A 27,382-nucleotide genomic window follows, 5' to 3' on the forward strand; every position below is an offset into this window, starting at 1 on the left:
GCAGTGAGCAAGTCAAGTTACCATCCAGGAAATCTAGAACAGATACGCACATTCATACACACACTTCAAGCTGGGATTTAAGAAGCAAAGCAAGTTTTACATCTGATTGTTTTACAGAGCTATAACTCTGAGGAGCCACCCGAAGCATACATCATTGCATGGGAAAGAGAAACTGAAATCTCTCAGACTTCCAAAACTGATCGTCAGGGAATATTAAATTAATCTAATATGATTTCACTGTATGGCTGGAGAGCCTTATACTACTGCTTTCCTGTTCCTCGGATACCTCCTTCTCCCTGCTTTCTCGCTCCGCCTTACCTCGGTCAGAATGTCAGCAGGAACGCCCGTTGCCATCAGGATTGTGCAGAGCTGCTGTAATAACCCACAATGAAACATGGTTTTTTGACAACTGCTGGTGGCACCAGGTGGGTTTGTGGGGGACACCAACACCCGCACAAGCTGCAAAGAAGAGAAATGCACGTTGGTATAGGGATGGAAGAAACCCTGGCGTTAAAACACTAATTTCATGCACATGTGAAAACTGAAGGGGGGTGCTGTCTCTCTTCATTAGGCTAGGTTCACACGGTGACGAGAAAATAAAAATGACTGCACAAAACTGTCAATATCCAAGTAGCACTTGAAGACTAGTGACACTGCAGAGAGAACTTAAATTGGAATCTAGCCAGGACACGCAAGTCAACTCTACCCTTCAGAAAAAATGCAGCTTTTAATTCCCACAAATGGCCAGGATCTTTTTTTGTGTCTTACGTTTGTAAAGCTGCTGTTGGATTAGAAGTTAAAGCCAAACTCAACACCTGAGGATTTCTTCAAGATTCCAAAATGGCTGAGCCCACTGCTTGTGTTGAAACTACGTGATGAATTTAAGCTACATATCCACATTGAACAACTGTGCGACTTGGGCAGATAGTTCTGTCATACATTGAATCTAGCCACTTTTCACAAGAAGGCAGCATTCCTTCAGCATGAATTAGCTCGTTTCACTGTTCTTAAAGCAGTTGTCATTAGTTACAGTACAGAAAAGATATCTTAACAGGCACCTCAGTGAAAACAGAAGGGCCACTTATGCAATTATCCCAGTTACGAATTCACTGGGGTAGCAAATTCCATACACTTTACAAAGGCATCATAAACACACAAGCTGTATACTTGCAAGAGCTTCAAACAATTGAGTCCTTGCCCAAAGAGCTGTTGTCACTTGTTTCGTTCATTCATTTTAAAGTTCGTATAATGCTAAACATTAACACATTTTAATAAGTCATTTACCAAAGAGTTTTTCAAAATATTTTGAAGAGCATTTCTGAGCTGGAAAGTGACTAAAAAAAGACAACATTCATACTCCATGATACAGTGCTAACACACAGCTGGAATTAATTGATTTTTTAGTTATCACTGGTAGACCAATACATGTTTTTCACTGCACGACACCAGCTACTGCTATGGTTTAATCATTTCTTGAATACAAGAGACGCAGAGCGTGTGAGTCGGTGGAAATGCAGCAGTCAGAACTAATTAAAAAAAGGAAGCCTACCATTATTCTTCTACTGGTTTTTAAGGAGACCCTTTGCGTTCATTCCTTTTTCCTATATACTACACACTTTTCAGAACTTTTGTATTAGGAGTATTTGACTTTGCTCAAATTCCAGTTGTTGATAGTGGATATCTAGCATATTGATAGTTACAACTCCAAAAAAGGTTCCAGGATGTTCACGTAGTGTATTTTTACACCCCTGCCGCCTTACAAGTCCCTTTGCTGAGGATGGACTAGTAAACATGCCTATGGCATTCAGTAATATTCTGAATAGAGAGACTGTGTATTCACACTGGCATGCAGAACACATCCAGCAAGCCAGTATCTCAGTAATGATGCGACTCCCAATATTTGGCTTCCATAGGCTGCCAAACCTGTGTGCTGTATGTTTGCACTTGCCATGATGTCTTTACTCCTGCACAATTCAAACCAAACACTGGAGATTCAACTCTTTGAACTATGGTAAGACTGATACCAGGAGTTTATTTGTAAGGCAGTAGTAACGCTTCCAAACTCTACAGACAAAATCTAACTCTGCCTATTTGAGATGCTGCTTACAGCAGACGGTGCAAAATGCTTCAATTATGATCAAGTATAATCTGCTGAGTTCAGTGATCTTGGACACCCTCTGCTGACCAGGGGGCTAGATTTAAGATTAAAACACCGAATCTTAAATTAGGAAATGCCCATACAGAGTAATTAATCATGCAACACTGACGTATGCTTAACGCAGTTTTACGCATGCATGTCATATGAAAGGCAGAATGAAGACAGCCTGAAATCAGAGCTGAGTGATTGTACAGCATCCTGTGAGCTTTCGATGACACAAGATCAAAACTCTCTTCTTCTGTGATCTTGGAGAAAGAGGAAAAACCCCAAGAACTTGAAAAAAGAGTTAAACACTCCTGTGTGACTCTCTCATCAACTCCCACGTGAAAAAGAAGATTACGTTAATTGAATTATTAAAAATCCTTGCACTTTTTCAGTTTACTCTGGGGATTTGACAGAACACTATGCACAATTTCACTGTCTGATCTTACACACTGCAAGGGGGAGAGAAAGAGAAAGAAAGTTATCAAACCATAAAAGTTGTCAGGAGTGCTCTGGGTATGCTAGTCAAAAGATATTTTTATTCTGGGATTTGGGGTTTTTTTGGTTTTTTCTTTTTTTTCAACTGACTAGATTTAGCTCTGGCTTCAGACACTTTCAAAAGAAAAAAAAACCTAGCACACAGACAGCTGGCCATGAAAGCAGACAAATAATGCTTTGGAAAGCAGAAGAAAGTATGTAAATTCCTAGCATTGTTCCACCAGTAAGTCGCAAGTTGTTTTACCTGCAGCATTAGATGAAGATTAGTCACTTTCTGTGCTGACCAACCAGAGTTGTCATCTCCAACTTCAAACCAAGGTTTCATACGCTGAATGTACGAACCTTCTTTAAAGAAATTCTGATTGGAATTATTGTTCTTTAACAAATTTTGTAACAGGAGAAGACAGTCTTCCACTACGATTCCTGAAAAGACAAGAGAAAGTGAAAGATATTCCATCTCCAGAGGTCTAACACCTTTCAGGTACAGCAGAACAGAATGATACTTTCTACCAATTCTTGGAAGCCCAATATTCTAATGGGGACAAATCACAGTTCTTCTATAACTCTCAAATGAAACTTATTTGTTTAGAGAATGTGCACTGCGTGTAATACAAAGGTTTCTCGTGGCAATGAAAATTCAGTCTTTTGGGGGCTTAAAATGGCTTGAAGTATGTATGTGTCATTATTCCAGGAAAAGGCTTCATAGGTCTCCTTTTCTACTGCAACAGTGAAGAAAGATAAAGACAATCCTAAATAACACTAGTGTGATGCCAGTGACCCAACGTAAGGGTTTTATGGTAGTAATTCTTACTGTGTAATCCATAGCTTTATTCAGTGGCTAAGATTCAAACAACATTCTCTCCTCTCGTTCCAAAGTTATTTCTAGTTTAAACTTCTGAAAGGGAGAAGAAATTCTTAGATCTAATCAACAAGATAATCCAGTTTAAATTGTGAACTCTATGGAGCTGGAATAGCATCTCCCTCGACATTACGCACTGCACCGAGGATACTGACAACAAGCAATAATGCCCAAAATCTGTGCAAAGAGAAAAAGGGTATAAATAAAACATTACGCTGGACAACTTGGCCCAAGAACCTGAATGATAGGAGCAGAATGACTGGTGACAACACCCTCCTATTTCTGTACTGGCATGAAACCTGGTTTGCTAATACAGAGGTTTAAAGCTTAATTCCCCCAGTTTGTGAAAACAACAGGCATGGAGCAACGGAGATCAGCTGTTTGACAGCTTTCCCCTGCTAGCCATGCTGTGGACAGTCGTGCTCAGCAACCCAAGCCTCAGGAAGGTCATAGTGAAGATAAACCTGAAGCGGAGAAATAGGAGGGAAGAGAGCGAAGAGCTTAGCGCTTCTGAAAACAAGTGCCCTCTCTGCAATTTGCTCGTTCACTTTTCCTTTCCTCATACCTTTAGAAACATTTCTCATGACATCATGATCTGCTTAACAATACCCTTTGAGTCTAAACGTTTTTGACCCTTTCATCGTAATACTTGCTATCGCTAAGCTGTCTATGAGCAATGGCCTGTCAACTTCCCTCATGCCTCATCCCCAGGTGCTGTTACTGTTTATTATTCCCTGGGTTTCTTAGCATCACAGAGCTTACATGATCAGTGCTACAACATTCTCAATCTCTTTTCATTGTATCTGGTCTAGGACAATACGTTTGAATATGCAGTGTGTTCAGCATTACGTTTTAAGTTGAAGACACAAGGTAAATGGACAGCACCTCTTATGCTAGCTGGCTGGGGTGGCATTTGCCCTTCAACTCCAATGCCACAGACTGTTTAAATCCAGAATGGCCATTTTTAGAATACGGGGTAGGAGGCAGTAGCCTGTTAGTCTGTGTATTTAACAAAGGTATAAAGAATGGTGACTTACACTGCGGTAACCATGGTTCTCCGTGATGTCAGTGTGGATCCAACTGTAAGCATGCATGCCCATGCATCTCATGTATGCAAGGACTGATTGTTGTTAAACAGCTGTGTCTATGGGGGCCACACATGCATCCTTTGCCTCTTCATGCTGCCACGTGGGATTGAAAAACATGGAACAGCTGCAACCTTCCCCCAGTTACCTCACGATTCAAAGTCTGTGGTAGCGGAGGACTCAGGAACGAGCTGATGGAGGGTGGGTTGTGAAATATGCAATCACAGCATATCAAAAAAACCTAGTTCCTGTAGGGGAAGTGATTGCTCAAGCAGTGCCCCCCCAGGCTGGTGGGAATGAGGCGTTTCAGCTGCAGCCATCAAATAATGATGGTAGAACTGCTTTCCAACCTAGTCACTCAATCCAAGACACCGTTCAATAGCGGGTTACACTACATCGCTGCCTTGCAGTTTTCTGAAACTGGCACATTCCCGAGCAGGCAGAGGAGGTTGCTTGCGCTGCACTACAGTGAGCTTTCAGGTTCAGTGGAAGAGGTGCACCACTGTGTTACTCACTTCAGTATTCTCTGTCAAGAGCTCTCTGGACCTTTAGAATGGCAATGTGTGACTACAAACATTGGTCCTGTCCATGTAATAAAGGGAAGTCTTGTGTAATTTCCTCACCCCCAGTGCCGAGTTGGCTTCAGGAAGATGACAGGTAGGTTGATTGACTAGTTTAGATAACTCTGGGTGACATCTGAGCACCACTGTGTCCCTATGGACTGTCTTATAAGGAGGTTGAGCCATGAAAAGCTTAGTCACCCTCCTGGCTGTCCATTCTTCTGCACATACACGCTCACAGTGGGATGCACGCAGACACATTCCAAGAAGAAATTAAGTGTGCAAATCTCTAATGGAAGGCCTCAAAACAGAACCCAAGAAGATCCTAGAAGCTGAATACTTGCTCATCCCACCACTCTTACTATGATCCTACTCTGTGTACTTGGTCCTTTTACCCATCCACATAGCACGGGTAACACCTGAAAGCCACTGAACGTTCAGTTCAGACCATACCTCCATCGCTGTTCCCTTCATCTGTTACGATATCCAGCAGTCTCTCAAAGGCATTTTCAAAAGCAACTATTTTCTGAATGGCAGCATTGCTTTTTGTCAGCTGCTGTAGTAACAAGACTCCCTTCAGGAAGAAGATAAATATAGTGAATAGACAAAGCTTTACTAGAAGAGGAGCGTTAGCTTTAAAGAAGTGCCCTCCTCAACAGCTATAATACATTAGCAGTGTAAAACCTCCGTGGCAATTACTGGATACAACCATACATAATGCATGTGGCAACTTGCATCAAACCCCACCACTGAGCGTGTGAAGTAGTGTGTTATGCCTCAAACTTAGTTCTAAATGGAAATGTAAAAAACTGCCATAACAAAGAATTAAGACAGGAAGTGGCTATAAAAACTAAAACTATCATATACAGAGCAGCACTCCTCAGTAAAGGGGAGGGGGTGGGGAGGGTGTTTTTTGGCCATCTCTAGATATACTGCCTTCCATAACTACGCTCCTGCATATATGCACGATGCTTTGTGGTTCTACGAGCTACTGATGCAAATACCATCCGGCCCAAAAACTGCATCTGTCCCAGGGACACGCCAACCCATTCCTTCCCGCCCACCCTTTCATGCCTCTCCAGAGCACACAGACTCTGAAGCAGCTGGGCTAAGGGGAGCAGCATTACAGAAACAATGCAATGGAGAGCTTCTAGTTATGAAGAGGATAAACAACTTTAAACGTATGTACAGGCATGATCACACTCCCTTTGTTCTGTACTTACATCATTCCGTATCACCTCCCTAGAATCTGCGAGTAAATCCATGAGCCTCGAGACACCTGAAAAAGCGAACAACCACATGACGTGAATTACCATAAGGAGTTTAATAAAATCCCATTTTGGAGGTCCTTTCAAGAGTAGTTATGATGCTCTGTTAGAAGTGCCCCTTTGGACTGACATTTCCAGTTTAAGTTAGCCAGTGACCAAACTACTTACCCATGGGACTGACAAGAATTATCTGCTGCACCTGGGGTCCTTGCTGCTTTAACAGTGATGTAAGAAGTTTCACTCCAGGCCAGCGAACATGGAAGTCAAATTCCTGCAGGGATATAGAGAATGACATTAAACAATGAATCCAGGAGCATTTCACACTCTTGCAAGTGACCTACACAGTGACTTTAAAAACAGGACAGCTATACGACTGCATGCCAAATGGCCCAAATGTAGATGGGCATTCATCACTGTGAGCAGGTCCCTTTCCCCCATCTGCTCTGTAACAGTGCACATGCTGTAAAGTAAAATCTCACCCCATCCTGGTTTTTTGCTGAACAGTAACAAAACTACCCACTAGCTTCAGCTCCACGCTTCTCTCCCCAGGGTTCCGCTAACCATTTATAATCCTGTTCTGCTTCCAAAAGGCAGCACTTTCACCTACCCGATTGCGAGAGGTTGCCTTCTTCATTCTGGAAGAGTGATTTCATGCCCATATTCACCAAAGTTTTTCCTAAACTGCCTCATGTTTAATTTGTATGACACCAGAGATACACATCCATGAAGAAACACAGAATCAATGTGTCTTCTGTATTCAAGGTACCACACCACTACTCACCTCTAGAAAGGTCAACAGGAGAGTGACATTTTCTTGCTGTTTAATGAAGATTTCTGTAAACTGCCTTCCCAGATCATCAACCTGTTTTTGTGAATTTTCTTCTGTAATGTTCAAGAAGAATTTTACACACTGTAACATTAAAATAACTGTACAACTTCTTTTAACAGGTTGCAGTTAACACACAGCCCATATAAGGTATTTATGAGTCAAGGTTCAAAGAATCCTTATTGCCATATTAAATAATAAATGTATCTTGTTTTCACACTAATCACTGCTGGAATCTGTGTGCCACAAACAATATTTACATTGGTTTAAACATGAGAGAGACTCTGAGTGTTTTCTATCCCAAAGTCAGAACAGTAAATGAGGAGCTAATTCATTTTAATAATGGAAAACCATAAATTCACTCAGTAGAAGTCTGATTCAGCTTTCATTGAAGATGATGGTGTCTTGTCATTGACTTTAATGGGAATCAGATCAGGTCCCAGATAAATACTTCATAAAATCTAGACTATTTTTAACTGCACAGTTTACAAGAAATTCTATTTTCACCAGTCACGTCTGCTCAGAGCCACATTTCTTATCTACATGACCACACACTCAAAATGCAAGCAAGCTTCCAAGTGATCAAACAGCTCTTACAGAGCAGAGAACACCTGCCTTTTCAAATGAAGGACAGGAAGCAGCCTTGGGGATTCAGTGTTTGCATGCAGTCAAAGTGAAGTGTACAGCTGAACAAGTGTGCCACAAAGATCATTCAATACCTTCTCCAAAGACAAAGTAGATTTACTGCTGCCTCCTTCGAGGCTTTTAGTTTAGGAGTAAAACCGTCTAAAGTTGCATGTTCAAGTACTTATTTACTCTTGAAAAAGGTGGGTTTTTTTGGTTCAGTGACAAAAAAAACTGAAGACACACCAAAAAAGGGATATTAATTTTAAGATGTCTTGATGGCAAAATAACCACTCAGATCTTGATTTGGACTAATTTCATAAAGGCAATTCACTGTCTAGACATTGGACTAGAATTATTTAAGTTCTACACAAGTAGTTCAGTCTTATATATGTTATTTGTTCATGTTGGACAGAATGGAGAAGTAACAATGATGGCACCAAGAGTGTTGAAACAGCAGGCCAGGTATCATGAATATTGTTGCATCCTGTGTCTATTTTCCCATACTGGGCAATGCCAATCATCATCCAGGCATGATGGAAAAGCAACAACTAAGTTTAGATAAGACTTTGGATAATCATGGGATATTAAATATAAGAATCAGTCACGAAGCGATGTGAGTCTGTGGTACAACCGTCTTTCAGCTAACGGAGGTTGTAGGGAGAATCCCATTTAGTTAGATTCTGATATGGTTCAATCCAATTCCAGTCAGTAGCAGCAGAAGTTTGTTACAATACAATGATGTCTGATGACCTAAGTGAAATGAGGTTGTCTCCATACAGTCTAAGGACAGGGGCCTGCCTCACAGAAACGTCGAAATAAACTTCCTTGTTGCTCGCCTAAGATACAGAAGAACCGAATGTGCATGAACTAAACTTGTCACAATTACAGTGGCTTCCTGCACATCAAGCACAATGAGGGAATTTGGCACTGGTAATATGCACCATATTTTTCAATGCTGTATAATTACTAAATGGGAAAAAAAACTAACTAGTCAAAGACATTAGATCTCATGATAATCTACCGAGTTAAACTGGATTCAGCTAATCCTTGACATGCTATTAGAAAAACAATCCTGCCAAACGTATGCTAACCTTCACGATACTCCCTCCTTCCTGCTCTGTGTAATGGTTCCACATGTACTGTGCAGCTCATATCACATTCACCCTGTGGAAAGCCCCACTGCAGACTACAGTCAGCTGGACTCTATAAAGATCACCTTCAGAAACAAGACCTGTAATTTTCTATAGCAAGACTATCTTAATGAAACAGCCAACAATTAGCAGTATCTAATCTAGGAATACCAGTGGTCCTCCCTTTTATTAGATTTTAGAAGTAAGTGCTGTTTTGTATCTGATGCTGAATGAATACATTCTGCACGTACTCATTGATAGGCAACCCCAGGCTAATTCCGATATCACAGACTCTTAAAAATATATTGAATGGAAGTGTAGTTTCCTAAGTTGCATTCACTCTACTTGTCCCAAAAAAAGGTACAATGGGAAGAGAGTTGCCAGGGGAGAAATCATTGTGTTAGTCTTCCTACATCCTGTGAGAAAAACTTAACACTTCTCCAACCCTGATATAGTAACTGAACTTGACTCAAAGTTACATAATATGATCTACTAAGAAACCAATTTCAATAACTGAAAAGAATTTATCGCCTCCTGTGTGCGTATCCAATGTAGTAATTAGAAAAGTTACCTTTGGCGTTAATGGTTGCTAGACTGCATCATCCACATAAAAACCAAAGAAATAAGCAATTAAGTGTTTCACTGCAATGATCAGTTCCCCATCTAGCTTCAGCTACCTCCCTTCCCACAGGCCACGTATCACCACTTTGATCCCAAACAATTAACAGGAACCCTTGAGCTAAGAGAACAGGTGTTGGTTACGTGTTTTGGTACATAACATCTGGCTTGACACAGCTTTCATAAAGAGATCAAAAGCAGGTCTCTGTTATTTTGTACTGGTGTGTAACTGTAGCATGGTGTCAGACTGCTAATGGTGACTGCAGAGTGACTTACATTCTCAGAAATATTTCTAACAGACGTGAATGGGCGATTCAGGTTAGTGATCTTTCCATGCTCAGGTGCGTGTAAGTTACAGAACTGAAGTCTGCACATTGTGGGCATGCATTGGTTTATTTTGTTTATGGTAAGAGTTAAGACTTGTTTTTCCATTATGTCCCAGGTGACAGATGAGGGTGAGAAACAGAACTGCTGAATGGAGGGTAGTTAAGGTGACGACTACCCTAGCTGCTCATTTCATTACTTTTTACAGACTCTGGTGGTGAACAATGCTTTCGAACAACCCTAAACAGAGTCTGAGCTAGAAATTGCCCCCCGTAGTCTCAGCATATCAACCCTCAGCTACTCACCTGCACAGCTATCAATGCTGCCTAGCTATTAGCCCCGTTATGTCACCACAGACATCCACTGTCTCCCTTCCACCCACACCTCCCCATCTACCACCAGCCCCACAGAGATCTTCCTATTCATAGACCCATTCCCCAATACCAGCTCTCCTCCTACACCTTATGTTTATCCTCCAGTGTACAGTTCCCGCTCCCCTATTCCCTACCCCACCCCCCTGAATCATGACGTACTCCCTCCAGTGCCCCCATACATCTCTATTTTAAACACCAATATATATCAATGCTAAGAGTACAACATGGTAAAACTGGGTGCATGTTAGGGTGCAGGTGGAGGAAATGTGAGAGAGTAGGGGCATGGGGGTGATGAAGGGGAATTCAGGCTGTGCACGAGGTGGATGAAGGAGACACCCCACTTAGAGAAGTGGCACTCTGCTAAACAAGTGATTTATAGCAAAGCTCCTTTACCTACTGCTTCTTCCACCCTCCCAGATTTTGCGTGTAAACCCAATCTCCTCCAATCCCCACATTCCTGCATCCCCTTTGGTTTCCCATGAAGGTGTCTCATGGTTCATCAAGCAACCAAGGGACGAGCTAGCAGGTGGGTGATCAGGTCTAGAGGCTGGGGTGGATGGAGAAACAGCAATATTTTAGTTGGGCAGACTGGAATGTATGCAAAGGACCGGGGGAGGGGGGGGAGGGGAGGGTCATTGGCAAGAGAGCCTAGTGTCCACCTGAAGGGCTCGTCTGCTCAATGAAGCCGCAACACTTAGGGAACCTTTCAAGCACCAATCTCAGCGCAGTCAAAAGCGGCTGACAGCTCTTGACACCCCCCCCTCACCATGTAATAACCTCGTGACCCCCTGAAGGGTCCCAACCCCCCAGTTTGAAAACCCCTGTCCTAGATTACCATATGCAAGGGCCAAACACCAGAAAAATCTTAAGAGCATTTAATGGTAAAGGAAATATGGAAAAGGAAAATCAGAAAAATTAAACTGAAAGTTAGAATGGAAGGGAAAGCTGAAGAGAGCATGACGAAAAAGAAAGAGGTAATACATCCAAAGGATACTACTTCAACTTTGATTTCCCACACACTGGTCAATTACATTATTGCAAATGCTCTAGACTGGCTATTGTTATGTGACGTCATACTTAAATTCTGCGAGTGGAGGGGAAGAGGGATCTGTGTTTATGAAGATTAGTTTTAGATGTTTCAGTAACAAATACTGCTTTTCAAACAACCAGTCTTAGTTGATTTGTTAAAACAGGCTAAACGCATCCCAAGTCCTCCTTTTCTTTTTGCGGATACAGACTAACACGGCTGCCACTCTGAAACCGGAGATTAACAGATGAGGAACAAACAAGTGCGTAAGTGGGCAACTAGATCCAGGAAAGAAAAGTAGTAAGAATATGGCATTATCGTGTATTACTTAAAAGGGACACTGTGAAGGCTGGAAGGTTCAAAGCTTGACTATTGTTCTGTATGACAGTTTCTCTTAAATCCTTTAATGCTTCTTCTAGACACAAGAATTCTGTGTGTCCATACTTGCTCACCAAAATCTTGTGCTGAGCCCTGGTATCCACTTTCATTAAATAGTTAACAGAGAAGTATTTAGACTGTTGGAATGTCAATAAACCCACTTAGAATCATGGGACAGACTAACGTGTCCACAAACTGATAAGTACCTGAGCATAATGGGAAACACACACATTTCAGGTACAAAAACAAATTTAAGAAATTGAGTTTTAAATTTGAGAGAAGAAAGATTAAGAATTTAGTAAGGATTATAAAAATGTCTTACAGTGTCCTTTTTAACAGTGAAGAGAGCAAAGGTGAAAAATAACTGATTAGCAACTATGACTAGTAAAAGCAGCATGCTATATAAATTGAGGTTTTTACCTTCCAGATCATCTGTAAAGGTAGACAAAAGGAGGGGAAAAAAAGAAGAGAAAGGTTCACAAGTAAAACAGTGGTCCACGTAAGATGGCAGAATTAATAATGGCTTTCAAAGGCAGCCATCTTGAAATTCTGCCACCATTATTACTTTAATTGTCACGGAAGTGGCAGAACAAGACAACCCTGTACTCCCGCAGTACTTCTGATCACGCACGTAATACGAGGCCAGTAATTTTTGTTTTGAACGGCCGTTTGAGCATAATGTTCTTATGTCAGAGCCTCCCTCCTTTGGGGGGTATTCTATCAAGGCCAGTGCCAAAAAACTCCCTGCACCAGTGCTGCCTATTTGTTCAGAAACCCCAAGTTACAGCTCTAGATTTTACTAGCGATGCCCGTGCCTTCGATAAAGGAGACTGCACGAGACGAGGCAGCTGAATGAACTTGCGGGAACAGGAATAAGAAAGAGAGGGAAACAATAAGGTGGGAATTTGAAGCAAGATTCCCATACATCGTATTAGTTTCTTTGAGCATTTCAGGCCGCAAGTCTCATTCAGCAATGCAAGGGAAGGCACAACAATTCTAGAAAAGCGTGCATGCACGTTTCCATTTCTGCCCATATCTTGACATTACATTATGTTCTGTGTCAACCTACACACCTACCAGCAGGACCTCTCTTCTGGGATACATTGCTCAAACTTTCAGAGAACTTGTGTAAGGAACCGTTCTACCCCAAGACCCAGTATCAGCTTTTCAAGTACACAACTGAAAAAAATATCCAGCCGCACAGTAGCAGTGCTACACAGAATTGAAATCAACAACCAGGTGGTAAGTGTCCTCTGGTTACTTGCAATGCTCTTGAGCTGTACGAGGGACGCAATATATGAGGAAACCAGGGATATTTAGCATACCATGAATTTTGGAAAATGCATTTATATCTAAGTTTCTCATTTTCTTAAGTCTACTCCGTTGCATATGTTATGTCCATGCTCTGACCCGGCCTTCAGACCTTCTTTTGCTGGTTCGGGGTGATGCGTTTTCTTTAAAACCCCAAACGCCAATAAAGTGGTTTGGTGTGCTGGACACTTATTTTTAAAACCAACAGTGAGTATGGATGTGGGTCTATTGGTTAGAGCGTTTAAACTAAGAAGCTAGCCAAGGACTAGTTTTCTAATGGAAGCAGAAGCCGCTACTTGTGCAATTGCAAAAGGCCGTAACCAAACAAAGGAGAAACGCTGTCTCCTGGAAAAAAGTCAATTCAAATTGTGTTTTGCAGCAGCAAAATCGTAGTTTGTTTTACTACACAGCCCACTCTGGTTTTACTTGTTACATTAAACTGCGGCCTGCCTTTCTGGCAGAGGTAGCTGCCTACTTGATTGCAGCCAGGAAGTCCAGACCCAATCTCTCCATTCCTCAGTTGCCACAGACTGGTTACTAGAGCGCTGCAGAAGTCTTACTGACTGAGGCTCAGCCTCGGGCATGCGGAGAAGTGCAGGCCCTATGTGCCTGGCCAACACGAGCCAGGCCTGTCCAGCTCCTGTCTGACAGCTCGTTGCTGCTGTACCCAAGGCCCCTCACTCTGCCCAACAGCCTGAAAACTTGAGATTTTTGCTCACCTGGATAGCTGTTTTACCCCATTCTGTGCAGCAGGAATTTCCCCAGCTCTTACTGGTTAACAGTAAAAGGGAGCAAATTCCAATATACAGTCTTTAACGTGAAGTACCCTTTTCCCCAAAACCGAATTATGATTTACAGGAGATTCTCTAACGATTTTATTTTTATATTAGGCTATTTAAGGAACATTTTTAGCAGTAATCATTTTGCAAGAGTGTCAATTTTATCTACACTTCAAGAAAAAGCCTTCAAAGACCTCCAATGATCAATCAAATAGTCTCGTTCTAAATTTGCCTAGATGTGATTTTATCATTTAACAATGAACTGGGAACCTACGCCAGGATGTCTAAGCTTCCTATTTAATCCCTTGGTTACCATTTTCTTCTTATAAGCTGTTATAACAACGAGCAGCTAAAAACATCAAGTTTCAAGACCAAATGTATTATGCCTCTGGTCAGATGTGGAAATACTAGTGTAGGAGGGGAAGAGGTGTTTGTTGGGTTGTATTATTATTATTTCCAGCCTAAATTGACAGTCATTGCATGGCTGGCAATGAAAATATTCTCACACTCATGCACAGCCACCTTTGGCTTTCAAGGAATCCATATTTTCTAAGGAACAGTCATTGGTAAGTGAGCAAAAAGGAAGCCTATCGTTTAATCAGGGCCACTCATCTCAGTTTTAGCTTTAAGTACCAGATATTGACTAATCTGCAAACACAATTTAAATCTAGTGTCAGATAACCCTTCTGTGGAGCATTCTTGTATTTTAGTATGAAACTACAGAGAAAATCCCCACTGAAACAGATACTTATTCCAAATACATACTTACAGAAAGAAATGGGTTAAAGGATTTCATATTACTACAACGCAAGTTACTGCTGACCAATGTTCCTTGCATTCAGACAAATGATTGTAGCGGTACTATCATAAGAAAGGACCCATTAAAGGAACAGTGTTTCGTAAACTGCATACCATTACATTTTTATCATTTGAATGTAAATCATTGTAGAGTAAACATCAAAGCTGCATTTAACTTCAGGAAGTGACGACAATTGTTACTCCCGCAGGCTTACCTTGTTCTTCCTCTTCTAGATCATTCGATACTATATTGCAGAGAGTGTCCAAAGCATAGCCAATTATTTCGGAATCTGAACTGTGAACAGAAGTAACACTTTTCTTTAATGACTTATTTCCACTTTTTTTTTGCTTTATATTATTTCCTTCCTAGTGCAGACAGACATATTAGCAGTGACAACTGTAGTAAATGAAAACGCTATGCTGTCACAGGAATTTTTACATTGGAACACTTTACAGATGTGGAACTGTGTAATCATGGTAGAGTTCAAAATCTTCTTCCCTACTTTCATTCCCCTTAGGTGTAATCACTTCAGAAATTAAGAGCCAGTACAAAAATGCTCAGCAACGTAACTACCATCATGCTTTTCATTTCAGAAGCCATTCCATCTCTTCTGAGTATCTCCAAAAACCTCATTTCAAGATCAACTATACAAGTTGATCAGCATGAACTACCATTTGTTTGGTTTTTTTTCAAGTTGCATTTGATGCAGTGATGTTTGCTAATCACAGCAATTGCACGGAACCTGGATCACATATCTAGATTAATTCCTTTAGCAAATCAGTTAACAAAGACATCTCTTAAGAAATCAAGGTATTTCATGGAGATTTCACGATCTTAAGAGTTTTGCACTTTAAGATTTTGTACTTAATTCTGTAAACAAATTTAGATTTAAAATAAAGGGACATCTTTCCAAGGTCGTAGATAATACAACACAAAGTTCTAGAAGCAGAAGTAATTTCACCAGGAACTCCGCTAGCCAGACAGTTGGACTCTTTCCCCCACTTCAAAGTTGTGAGACGCTAACCCTCAGCCCTCTCCAAAAACCCCATCAAACATCTGTCACTTTTGCAGCGTGCCTTGAAAAGCACCCAGTTCAGGCTATTTTAGACCTAAGTGGGGAGCAGTTCCAGAGTCTCAGAACAGTCACATGGAACTTCCTGCCAACATCCTCTTTTGTAAGGGTGATCCAGCTTGAGTGCCCCCGCTGACCACTGCTGCGGCAGTATGGCACAGAGTAAGAGGCAATCCCTCCACTAAGACAGTCTCAGGCCATTTAGGGCTTTACCCATCAAAACCAACACCTTGAACTCTACTGGGGGATCAATAGGCAACCAGTACAGATCCCAGAGCAATGGTGTCACATGCTACCAGCAAGATGTCCTCCTCAATAAGCTTCAGTCTCTGAATGGTTTTATTAAGGTGTATTATTATTATTAAGGTGTTTTATTAAGGTATTAAGGTGTATTGCAATGGTCTAATCTTGAGGAAACAAAATAATGGATAACAGTAGCCAGGGACGCATAAGAAAGGAAAGGCAGCAACCTTCTAACCAGACACAGATGGGAAAAAGATCACAGAGTTACTGCTGTAACAGAACTGCCAAACAGTAGCAACAGGGTTTAAAATAACCCCACTATTTATGGACCAAGTAATTAATGTTGGACATACTCTTCAGTTGCTTCCCCCAACCCACCATTACCACCTAAGTCTTGTCTGGATTGATCCTAGGCAGCTTGCTTTCATCCATGCCCTAATCTCAGCTAGACATTGGCTGAGGTGTTAAACTGCACGGTCCAAGTCAAACAACATAGACACACAGTTGGGTGTCAGCAGCTTACTGAAAACACTGCCTTTCCATGCTCTTTGCTAACCCTTAAAATGGCTCCCCTCCACAGACTGGAGAGGAGGGGTGACCGAATGGCACTCTGTAGTACCCCACACTTCAGAGTTCTTCAGGAAGAGGAGCAAATTTAAACTATCTACTTAAGTAAAACTAAAGGCATTTTAAAAATCAAGTTTTCTTTTCACCATTTACGGTTTACATTCTGTACTGCATTCAGCTTCCAGAGTAAAAACAGAATAGCCACTTCTGTTATATTTACAGCCAGTTCCCAGTCAGTTCCATTTTCCGATTCTCAGATCTGAACGCTCACGTGTGGATTGCAAATCAAGCAAAAGAGCTTTAACTTAAATGGCAATAGCATTCTATTGGTATAAAATGGAAACACATACGGATATTGTTTTTTGTAAAAGCCTGGTTTTACAGATCATAAGTGCTGACCTTACAGTGTTGCTGAGCTTTAGGACAGCAGAACTTTTGATCATGTGTAGCCGCAGCATTAGCTCAAGAAACCAATTTTCTGTAGAACAAAATTAAGTGTTTGTATTGCAATCAGTCAGGGAATTGAGCATGAGGGAAGCCACAGAAAGTAATATGTTGAAACTATGGCTTTGTCTACACTAGCACTTTTGTGGAAAAATCTTTTGTTGGTCAAGGGTGTGAAAATAGGGTGAACAGACAGAAAGTGTGAAAAATCGGGACAGGAGGTGGGGGTAATAGGCGCCTATATAAGAAAAAGCACCAAATATCGGGATTGTCCCTATAAAATCGGGACATCTGGTCACCCTATGTGAAAAAAACTACACCCCTGACCGACATAAGTTTCACCAACAAAAGCACTGGTGTGGACAGCACTATGTTGGCAAGAGAGGCTCTCCTGCCAACATAGCTAATGCTGGTCATTGGGGGTGGTTTAATTATGCCAGCAGGAGAGCTCTCTCCTGCCAGCAAAGAGCAGCTACTTGGGAGACCTTGTAGTGATTGGTACAGCTGTGCCACCGTAAGGTCCGTAGTTTAGACACAGCCTATGAAGAGACCATGGGAAGAGTGGAACAATATGTTTACTTGAAACACAGAAGAGGAACATTTCTGGGCTGGGATAAAGAAGTCTAGAAGTTGGAAGAAGCAACTCAAATCAGAGAAAAGAGGAAGATCGTACTTGGATGGGAGAAGTGCAGAAGAAATGTAACTCGTCCAGTAACACGTGACGATACAAACCAAGATGGTTTATTTTTCTACTTGGATCAACATATGAATCTGCATATGCCACTCACATAGCACTGTCTAGGTGGGAATAAAGTCAAGTATCAAAGTGTGCTCAAGCGGAAAGATGCCTATGCACTACACATGGTCACCTAGTTTAAAAATCACTATTTCCATCAACATGAATAAAGTTTCACACACGTAAACAAAGAGTAGCATGCTGGAAGCTTAAATGTTCTCTCTTTTTGCTCAAAGGCTATCTATCTGACTGGCAGGAGACATATTTCTTAGCATGCAGGGGTAATATCAACATGCTATTCTGTTAAGTTACACCACAAAGACTTTGTCAACAAAAGTGACTCTCACACTAGACCAGTGGTTCTCAACCTATTTACCATTGCTGGCCACATATGCGGCCCACAACGTTTTATGTGGGCCGCATCCAATACTACCTGTATGTCCCTGAGGATGTCACATGGACCGCAGCGGTCTGCTGATTGGGCTGCAGGTTGAGCACCACTGAACTAGACATTAATAATGAGCTCACAATTTCAGAAGTTAACACCGGAGGCTAATCATTCCTGTCAAACTAAAGTTGCTTCAGTTGCTCTTAAGCAGTTATAAGACATCCCAGAGGGACAACAGAAAGCCACTTCAATAATCCTAGAGATGGTAGAAATTGGTGAGAACATTCCCATGTGCAGGTTCATGAAAATAGTTTAGCAAAAGACACCTTTCCCGGACCAAAGCACAGATTTAGAACTATGAACCTTTACCTTTCGGTCACTAAGCTCTTATTCTCAGTTTTATAGGGAGAAATTTACTCTCAGCTGGCCACCCTCTCCTCCAGCCAGGGGCTTCCCTAATCTTCATTGAGCCTTCCTTCTTGCTTGTCCCTCCCACACCATCCCTTCCAAGGGCAAGCCAATCCCCATAGCATTTTTTATTCCCTGAGGCCTGCGATCCAAGGCCCTTCGCTAAAAGCCAGCAAGTTACTCCCCATTTTGCTACTCTGTCCTACCCCATACAAGTAACATTCCTGCCTAACATTCCTGTGTCCCCACGCTTATGTTAAGTCAGAGAAAGAACACAGACAGGGTTACTACCAAGGCACAAGCCCAAGACAAGTCTAGATCAGTGTGATGGTGCAAGACAAGTGACAAGCACGATGTCTGCATGACTCCAACTTCCAGCAACCCGAGCAGCGAAGAAAAGTTAGCTTTGAAAGCCGAGTCCCAGATCTGTGAACCAACCTAAGGATTAATTTAAGTGCAACACTCCTCTACACTTAACATATTCTCTATTTTCCTCTGTATGTAACTGTCTCGACTCAGAGCTGGCTGCTGGACATCTGGGCTGCAGTAACCTGCGTACCAATCGTTCCTACCCTACAGGTCAGACAATATTCAGATACCTGTGGTGGTTGTTCTTTCCCTCTGGGAACTTGTGACCAGTGGATTTCAGTGACCAGGGGAGCCTTCTTAAAACAAGTCTATTTCAGAATTTACCTGCCTTTCAGTTGTTTTCCTCCCCTACTTGGGTAGCAGAGAGCAACAGGGGAAGTGTACGTGGGCAACATAGCAGATGTAAATTAAGAGAGCTGGACCCCCCAAAGTGAATGCCCCCCTTCCAGACTGAGTAGCAGTCACAGGCTAGCCCTTTGCTCCTACTCTGTCTGTCCTTTGGCCATATGGGAGGGTTCCCAGGGGAGAAATGCCTGCTTACTTCTTGTCTCTGGTATTTCACTGCAGCCATACCAGAAGGGTCAGCGGGGTCTCTAGCTCACCAGTGCTTGTTTTCTAGCCCTGTACAATACGTTTCCAAGGGGAAGCTGCCAACCCTTGGTGCCAATATCAGGCTATTGACCTGCCCTGGCATTCAATTCCCTCTTTTTCTTGGTTTTGATGTGAGAAGATGCTCTCCTGCCCACCACCCTCCTTACTTCCACCTGGGAGTCCAAGGTCCTCGTGCGGGCAATGTACAAGTTGGACACCCTTGTGATTATTTCTTACTCTAGCTGTGTGTGGAGATTCAGGTGGGTAGGAGAGTACATTATTATATGCTTCCAAAGTGGAAGGGAAAGAGCAGCACATGATGGTGATGCCACGGTAGTGGATGAAAATACAAAGAGGAAGTTACTACACACAGTGCTGTCAAATGCTATAAGTAGATCAACTGGCGAGGCAGCTGTATATAAATAATCTATGTTCTTCCTTCTGACATGGGGACAATTTCAGATGAATATCATTTTTCCCTTGACAGCAGCACTTTCAACACCAGTAAGCTGTAGTTATTCTAGTACTCCAAAGCCTTAACCTGTCAAAATGAACGCTGTTCCATATAAAAAACATTGTACCAACCCTCCAAATTATGTACACCAGTAAATAAGACTGACTGATTCCATATTTAGTCCTCCTAATTACAAATTGTTAAATAATATCTTATCCTCCTTTTGCCCTAACACATTTGTTAATATTTATATACTTGATTCTTTAGTCTATTAATATCATGACTTCTGATTTGTTAGTCATCCAGACAGGACTAATTTTACATATTTTAAAATTAGCAAGTTTCTGCTGTATTTACACACACTTCTGTACCGCCATTATTACCTTATCGCTATTATAATTTGCCATCCCTAAAATTCTTTGTTTCCTACTTCCTTATCTTATGTACATGTTTGTAAGCAGGTCCTGTAAGCAAAGTTTAATCCGTCAGGAGAATTACTAATAAAATTTAGCATTCTGTTCACATTAATTACAGGTCTGGTTTAGTTTTATTAAACACTATTTCAGGATGTAGTTTGAGAAAACTGCCACTGAGTTCATTTTCAGAAGTTAAAATGTGCTTACCGGTCTGTCTGGAGAACATTGATAAGATGTTCCATAGCCTGGAACCCCACCTCCAGGCGATATTTCTGTCCAGAAAATAAAACATTAAGAGTAGTATTAAAAATGAAATTAGTAATATTGTGCAAACTGCAGACAACACTTTTAAATGGAATGCCACAAAAGGCACTGTATACGTTCATGGCACTATAGAAAAAAATAAAACACATACCTTTGATAATGATTTGAGAGCACGTACGGCATCCCTTCGATCATCCAATAAAGTAGATGAAGCTACGCGGTCACAGAGTTTCTGAATCTAGAACAAACAACATATAGTTGCATCAAGAGAGATCCAGTAATTCTATAGCAAATTCAAGATCCTCCATAGCCAGCAGCTCAGAAAACTAGCATGAAACAACTGACTATTTTCCTATTTCTTTTGTTCGGGTGGTAAATTAATTTACTGCAGAACAGAACACTTGGAAAACAGAATATAATGATTGAGATATAAAAATCTAGAATGAGACAAGAGTGAACTCAAAGTTCACCAAGGACCAAAGTAAGAACCAGTAGAGATTCCTAATAGAACATTTAATTTTAGAAATTCTGCTGAACATGCCAGTTCTTTCTATCCCACTTCACTTTTTAGAGAGAACAGCTTGTTTAACTGGATCTTCACATACAGATGAACAGTGAAATGACTAACTCCCACCCACAGTGACCAGCATTCAGCCTTCCCTAAAGCCACACTCTGCACACAGGGAGCTTTCTGATGTTCTGGATCTCAGCGCGTGCACCCAGAGAAGTAGCCACAAGGTGATCTTTAGTTACAGAACACAGGAAGCTCTCGCTGGACTGTTGGCCTTGTCTGAGCAGTGACTTTTTGCACCAGTGCAGACACAGTGTACAGAGCAAGGATTTTCACTACTGCAATGGTAATAGTGTAGGCACACTTGTACAAAAAACAACAAGCGTAACCAACACAACTCTTGCTGTGAAGTAAAGTTACGCCTACTGTATAAACACACTGGAGAGCTTGACTCTCCTTCAGTTAGACCTCTTGACTGACTCATGCAACTCTAGAGAAAGCCTCTTTGGTTACTTAACTCACGAAGGAGCAGGATAACGGTAACCTCATCCCGCCCCAGTGACATTATTGTCGGTACCTTTTCCTTAGTATCTAAAAAGTGTCCTCCTTTTCAATCAGACACTATATTATTTTATCTGGAAATTAAGCTTTTTCCAGTTACATATGAACTAACCCTACCTTCACAGGACTTGTGCATCCCATAGGACTCTAAAGTTACTTGACCAAACTATATACAGCTTTAATATAAAAAGAACAAGATTTATTGCGGTAGTGTTATCTTCATACAGAGCCAGAATGCATGTACCTGGCCACGCAGCCACAGAACCCTTGTAAGCAGTACTGGCTACAAGGGAGTACACATATACTTGACCCTCACGCCCTGCAGTCTATCCTATAGCCACCCTTAATTCCCCCATCTAAACCATCTCTCAGTTCCTCTGTCTCTCTCCAGGAGCGAGAGGATTTAAGCTACACAGAAAAGGGAAGATCAGCAGGGCTTTGTGGAGAACAAGCATTACTCTGGTTCGTTAGTTTGCTTCACAGAGCCCCACTTTGACATTCCTCAGTAAGCGGGCTGAGGAACATCCCTAGCTGGATACTGATGGAAGCACTACTTCCCCAGAATCCAAGTCTCATCTCAATGCAATAGCCAGAAAATAGCCGTACATTGATTATACAGATCACTGATAAGCACACGTGTGAAATATATGCATCTAAAGCTGCCACTCTTGGCTGACCAGGTTCTTACACATTCAGAGACAGACTTTTTGACTAGAGGAGGTTGAGTATGAAGCCCTTTTCAGAGTCACGGCAGACCAACATAGCAGCCATGTAAACCTTCAAATGCACAAAGGACACCTTTGTAGTTGTTGAAAGTTAAGCAACATTTACAGTAAAGAACAAGATACCAGATCAAAACTTGTGCGCTAGATGAATCTCTGGAATGTAAACTGAATGTATACATCTCTAATCTAAGTTAGTAAGGAATCAACTTCAGTAAAATCAACAAAAGGTATTTCTAAACTGTATGAAGATGTCCGAACAGGGGTGTCAAACCTATACTGGTTCAAATCTGTGATTAGACAAAGCCTCCCTTAAGTGAGCTTTTCAAACCCTCTTGACATATAAATGCAGCAAAAAAGGACACAAGTCTGATGGGCTGCTTGGTTTTATTTAAACACATCCTTTGGAAGCCACTGTTAAGAAACATGATTTTTCTCTTCAGAAACTTGCTCAGTGTCTGAGATTTGAAACTAACAAGGTCTGTCTATGGAGAGTTTACATGAGAAGAAAAGTTGTCAAGTGTGGGGTTTGGGGGTTTTATTTATTTATTTATTTATTTTTGAGTTAGAGGGGAACTGAAAAACATCAATTGCCCAGATTAGAATAAAACTTTTCATGTGAAAAAGCCTCTGTGTTTTCCCCATCAAGAGCATCTACACAACATTTGTCTTGATATAAAAATGTACTTCAGCATTCCCCCCCACAACTCTGATTTTGGGTTCAGTAAAGGAGAATTGAAATTCATTCTGAAATAATGGCAACCTCGCAGTCATTTTGGAGTTCTTGCACTGAGTCTTGAAAAAAGGCAGACTTCAAACATCAAAATGTACCCTTGTTTCAAATTGTGGCACAGTAATTTATTTGGTCTGAGGCAGGAAGCTGGCAGATTTCTAGGAGTACCCATTTAAGGCAATTTCAAAAGCCATTTTCAACAGTATCTGGGAAAAATAAATCTACCGAGCCTATTAGCTTCTTCACGGTTGAAGTTAGAAGGGAGCTGGGAGTCAGCCTTATAATGAACTCTGGTTACAGCGTCAAGTATGGAGCTACCATCTATTCTCCACGGTGGTTCTTGCCACCAAATCACGTATGTCCAATTGCAGTTGTTACACTGGCGGAAATAATTCAATCAGCAAATCTTGTAGGCTGCCAGGAGGAGTGATCATTTCAGTGGCAGTCCTGACACTGCTTGTTGGCCAAAAGGCAAGGGTTCCGATTTGGACTGTGCTAGTAACTTGCACACAAAATCCTGTATTGATTCCAGGACAAATGTTTCCATGCATAGAAAAACTGGAATATCCCAGAGCACTCACCACATCTTGTATACGAACCACCTCATTGACGAATTCTTTTTGTGCCAGTTGGGCCCAGCCTCTTTTTGTGTTGTTGCTATCAATTGTAGCACAGCATTCACACAGCCACCTTCCATTAGGTTTTGTACAACAAGCCGGATTAATTTCTAAGCCAGTTTCAGTTACTAGGCGCACAGTGGGATAGTGTTGTACGTAAGTATCATCTAAAGAAGTTCCCACGCTGTTGGCATAGTACACTTTGACTGGCCAATCTTGTAATTTTAACTGTAACAAGCTTTGCTTGATGATTTCAATGAATTACATCAGGGTCACCAGTGTTGTTAGACGTTCGGCTGCATGTGTTCTCTCTGTGTGCTGCCCCAGCTCTGTGCAGACAGCCAGCACGGCAGACCTTGAGCGAACCACCCAATGACCACAAGATCTGTTAAGATACGAAAGCACCAGGCCAGGTTTATTGTCAAAGTATGGCAGATCTACGAGGACACGAAGCCATGTTTGTCCGTGACAATGGATGCAGCTCGGTGAATGGCAGGACTTTCCATTCCCTCCCTCAGCTGGACCAAGACTCTCTCAGCAATATCTCTTTGTACCATGATACAAACAGGTTACATACTGCCCCTCTGACATAGTTAGTTACTGCCCCCGACGTAGCTAGTTATCACCCATCTCCTTGTACATGTTGGTTCGATTAAAACATCTCTATTCACCACATTGTCATCCTGACCTTATCTTTTAGGAGGGGTCAGGATGTTCCTGTTATCCATGGGGAATGTTTCTGTACCATCTTCGATATCGTGATGTTCTGGTACCACTGTTCTGGAATGTGTTTGCGTGAGTACTCGGTGCCCTGAGCACGGCTTCAGAATGTGCGTTTCTGCAATACCAGCCCTGTTCTTGCCAGATTCTGTGAACTCGCAAACAGGCAGAGCCTGACTTGTGCTAACTTTGCTTTATATTGGCAAAGCTTGCCCACTACTTTAGCTCAGGCCTCATACCAGGCCTTTAATACAAAGACTTCTATCTCAGGCTCTCTTCCTACTACAGCAGAAATTTAGAGTTAGGCTTGTTTATAAATCTTGCCTAGATATCCTGTATAGGGTTATGATTTTGTCACGGAGGTCACAAAAGTCACGAAATCCGTGATTTCCAGAGACCTCCGGGACTTGAGCCCCCACCGCCTGGGAGCTCTAGGGTCGCCCGCCGCCCATGGGAACTGCGGGGGCCCGAACTCCCAGCCACAGAGGGAGGCAGGGATGCCCCACATGCAGTTCCCAGCTGGGGCGGAGGCAAGGGCGCCCAGAGCTCAGGCGCCCATGGGCACCCTGCAGTTCGGAGTCCCGAGCTTGGAGCTGCTGCTGGCGGTGGGGGGATCCTGCACCTCTGAGCCAGACCCTCCTGGGTGATGTGGGGAGCCTGCAGCTCCCCAATTTGTCATGCATATTTTTAGTAAAAGTCACAGGCAATAAATAAAAATTCACAGAAGCCTGTGACCTCTCTGTGACTTTTACTAAAAATATGCATGACAGAAACTTAGCCTTAATCATGTATACTATAAACAGATCTCAAGGAAAAAAAATGAGCAATTTCTTTAGGTGAAGTATTACTCTGTGAAACCCACCAGGAAATGGCAAGGAGGAGTACAAACACGAGGCACAAAACGGAGATAAATTTTAAATTGTGTAAAGGAAAAACCTCAAAATCACACACTGTAAATAAGTTTTCAAACAGATATCAGCTGTTACAAATGTCAGATATTAGAAGAAGTTATTTCTCCCCAAAAATCAACAGCCTAACTGGTATCAAAGTTTGTACAATCTTCATTTTTTCCATATTCTGGTTTTAAAGGAAAGGGCACTGTTTTACTCACCATATAATACAGTACACAGTCTTTCATGCAAGGATCTCAAGTCACTTTGCAGACATAAATTAAGCCTTGCCATCTGTAATATATCTTATTTGTTTTTACAGATGGGGATGCAATGGAGAGGGAATCGTACAGCAGGCCAGTGTCATTGCTGGGACAAAAACTCTTGACTTCCTTTCTCTAACTACTTTCTTCTACTTTATGAAAAAAGTCACTGATTTTAATAAATGTATATAATTTAGCTGTGTTTTGATGTACTCAGACCTTAAACTGAGGAAATTTTCCCATGTTTATTTTACATAGAACACATGAAGATTTGCATAACAAAGTTAGACTTACCTTAATAACTTAAACAATTTCATCCTGATCATAAACTAACCCCCTGCCCTCCAAAGCAAGGACTGCAACAAATACAGCAAATCCTATTTATAAAGTAAGTGACAACAGCATTTTCAAGCCACTGGAGTGATTTTGGCTTGCTTGTAACTGTAACTAGCCTGAAGGTGTGGACTGTCCACTCTGTCCATTGTAAATGTTCCTTTCTGGATAGCAGAGAGTGTCAGAGGGATTGTCTACACCACAAAATTAGGTTGAGTTAATTTAGGTCAACGTACAGCCACTGCAGTAATTCAATCGGCTGTTGGTGTCCACACTACACTCCTTCTGTCAGTGGAGCGCATACTCACCAGGAGCGCTTAAACTGACTGAAGTGGGGGCATTGTGGGGCACTGACAGCCCCATGGGGCTCGCAACTGGAGCCCCCCACCCGCCTGGGGTGACAGTCCCAGCTGTGAGCCCTGCCCCAGCTCAATTTCACAGCACAGAGACTACCAGTGCTGAAATTGACATTCTTGTCAATTTCATGATTCCAACTGTGAGCCCTTGCTGCTAACAGAATGACAGCCAACAGCCTATGTAAGTAATGCAATGTCTACAGCAGGGGTCGGCAACCTTTCAGAAGTAATGTGCCAAGTCTTCATTTATTCACTCTAATTTATGGTTTCGCACAACAGTAATATATTTTAACATTTTTAAAAGGCCTCTTTCTATAAGTCTTTAATATATAACTAAACTATTGTTGTATGTAAAGCAAATAAGGTTTTTAAAAAGTTTAAGAAGCTTCATTTAAAATTAAATTAAAATGCAGAGCCCCCTGGACCAGTGGCCAGGACCCAGGCAGTGTGAATGCCACTGAAAATCAGCTTGCGTGCCGTAGGTTGCCTACCCCGGTCTACAGGGACACTGCCTCTCGCTCTATGCCTATAGTGGAGGTGGAGTTATTATGTCAGTGTAGCAGGGCACTTACTTGGGTAGAAGCAGCATTCTAGTGTAGACACTGACATAATTAGGTCGACATAAACTGCCTTACATGGACCTAACTCTGTAGGGTAGACCAAGCCAAAAACATATAAGATCCTGCTCTTATGCACAAGATATTTGTCAGTTCCACTCCACTTACTTGTTTATAACAGGAAAGGCAAAGAGATAGAGCATGCAAGCATCTCTGAGCCAAAACCAAGCTGTCCAGTCTATTTTCAGAGACAATAACCTAGAAAATGCTTCTGTAACAGCAAACTTCAGCTATGTTTCTAATTAGAGGTTCTTTAATATTTTACCCACAGTTTAATCAATCATTTTTTAAGATAAAAGACAAGAGAAATGATAATTTTGGAGGGTATTTTTACATTTTGAACCCTGCATAAGGAATCAGTTGCTAAATTCTGCACTGAAACCTTCTAACCCCTACTTTCAAGAACTAGTCACTCAGGTGGTGAACTTTTATGGTGACTAAAGTGCCACTTCAATTTGGTCTACAGAATAAATGCAAATTGTAGTTGAGCTATTTTTATCTTGA

The 27,382-nt window shown here is 41.7% G+C and overlaps 1 protein-coding gene across 1 annotated transcript in view; it reads right to left on the reverse strand.

The window, feature by feature from the left end:
- Positions 1-27,382, reverse strand: part of USO1 (USO1 vesicle transport factor) — a 63,784-nt gene that overhangs the window by 35,097 nt on the left and 1,305 nt on the right. The window contains exons 2-10 of the mRNA XM_084627362.1: positions 20,707-20,793; positions 20,499-20,563; positions 14,818-14,897; positions 7,192-7,292; positions 6,579-6,681; positions 6,366-6,421; positions 5,596-5,716; positions 2,883-3,061; positions 319-459 (exon numbers count right to left, since the gene is read on the reverse strand). Coding sequence (XP_084483488.1) covers positions 319-459; positions 2,883-3,061; positions 5,596-5,716; positions 6,366-6,421; positions 6,579-6,681; positions 7,192-7,292; positions 14,818-14,897; positions 20,499-20,563; positions 20,707-20,793 — 933 coding nt within the window. The remainder of the gene's footprint in view (positions 1-318; positions 460-2,882; positions 3,062-5,595; positions 5,717-6,365; positions 6,422-6,578; positions 6,682-7,191; positions 7,293-14,817; positions 14,898-20,498; positions 20,564-20,706; positions 20,794-27,382) is intronic.

This window comes from Lepidochelys olivacea, assembly GCF_965140295.1.
Source record: "Lepidochelys olivacea isolate rLepOli2 genome assembly, chromosome: 4".
In the NCBI taxonomy this organism is placed as follows: domain Eukaryota; kingdom Metazoa; phylum Chordata; order Testudines; family Cheloniidae; genus Lepidochelys; species Lepidochelys olivacea.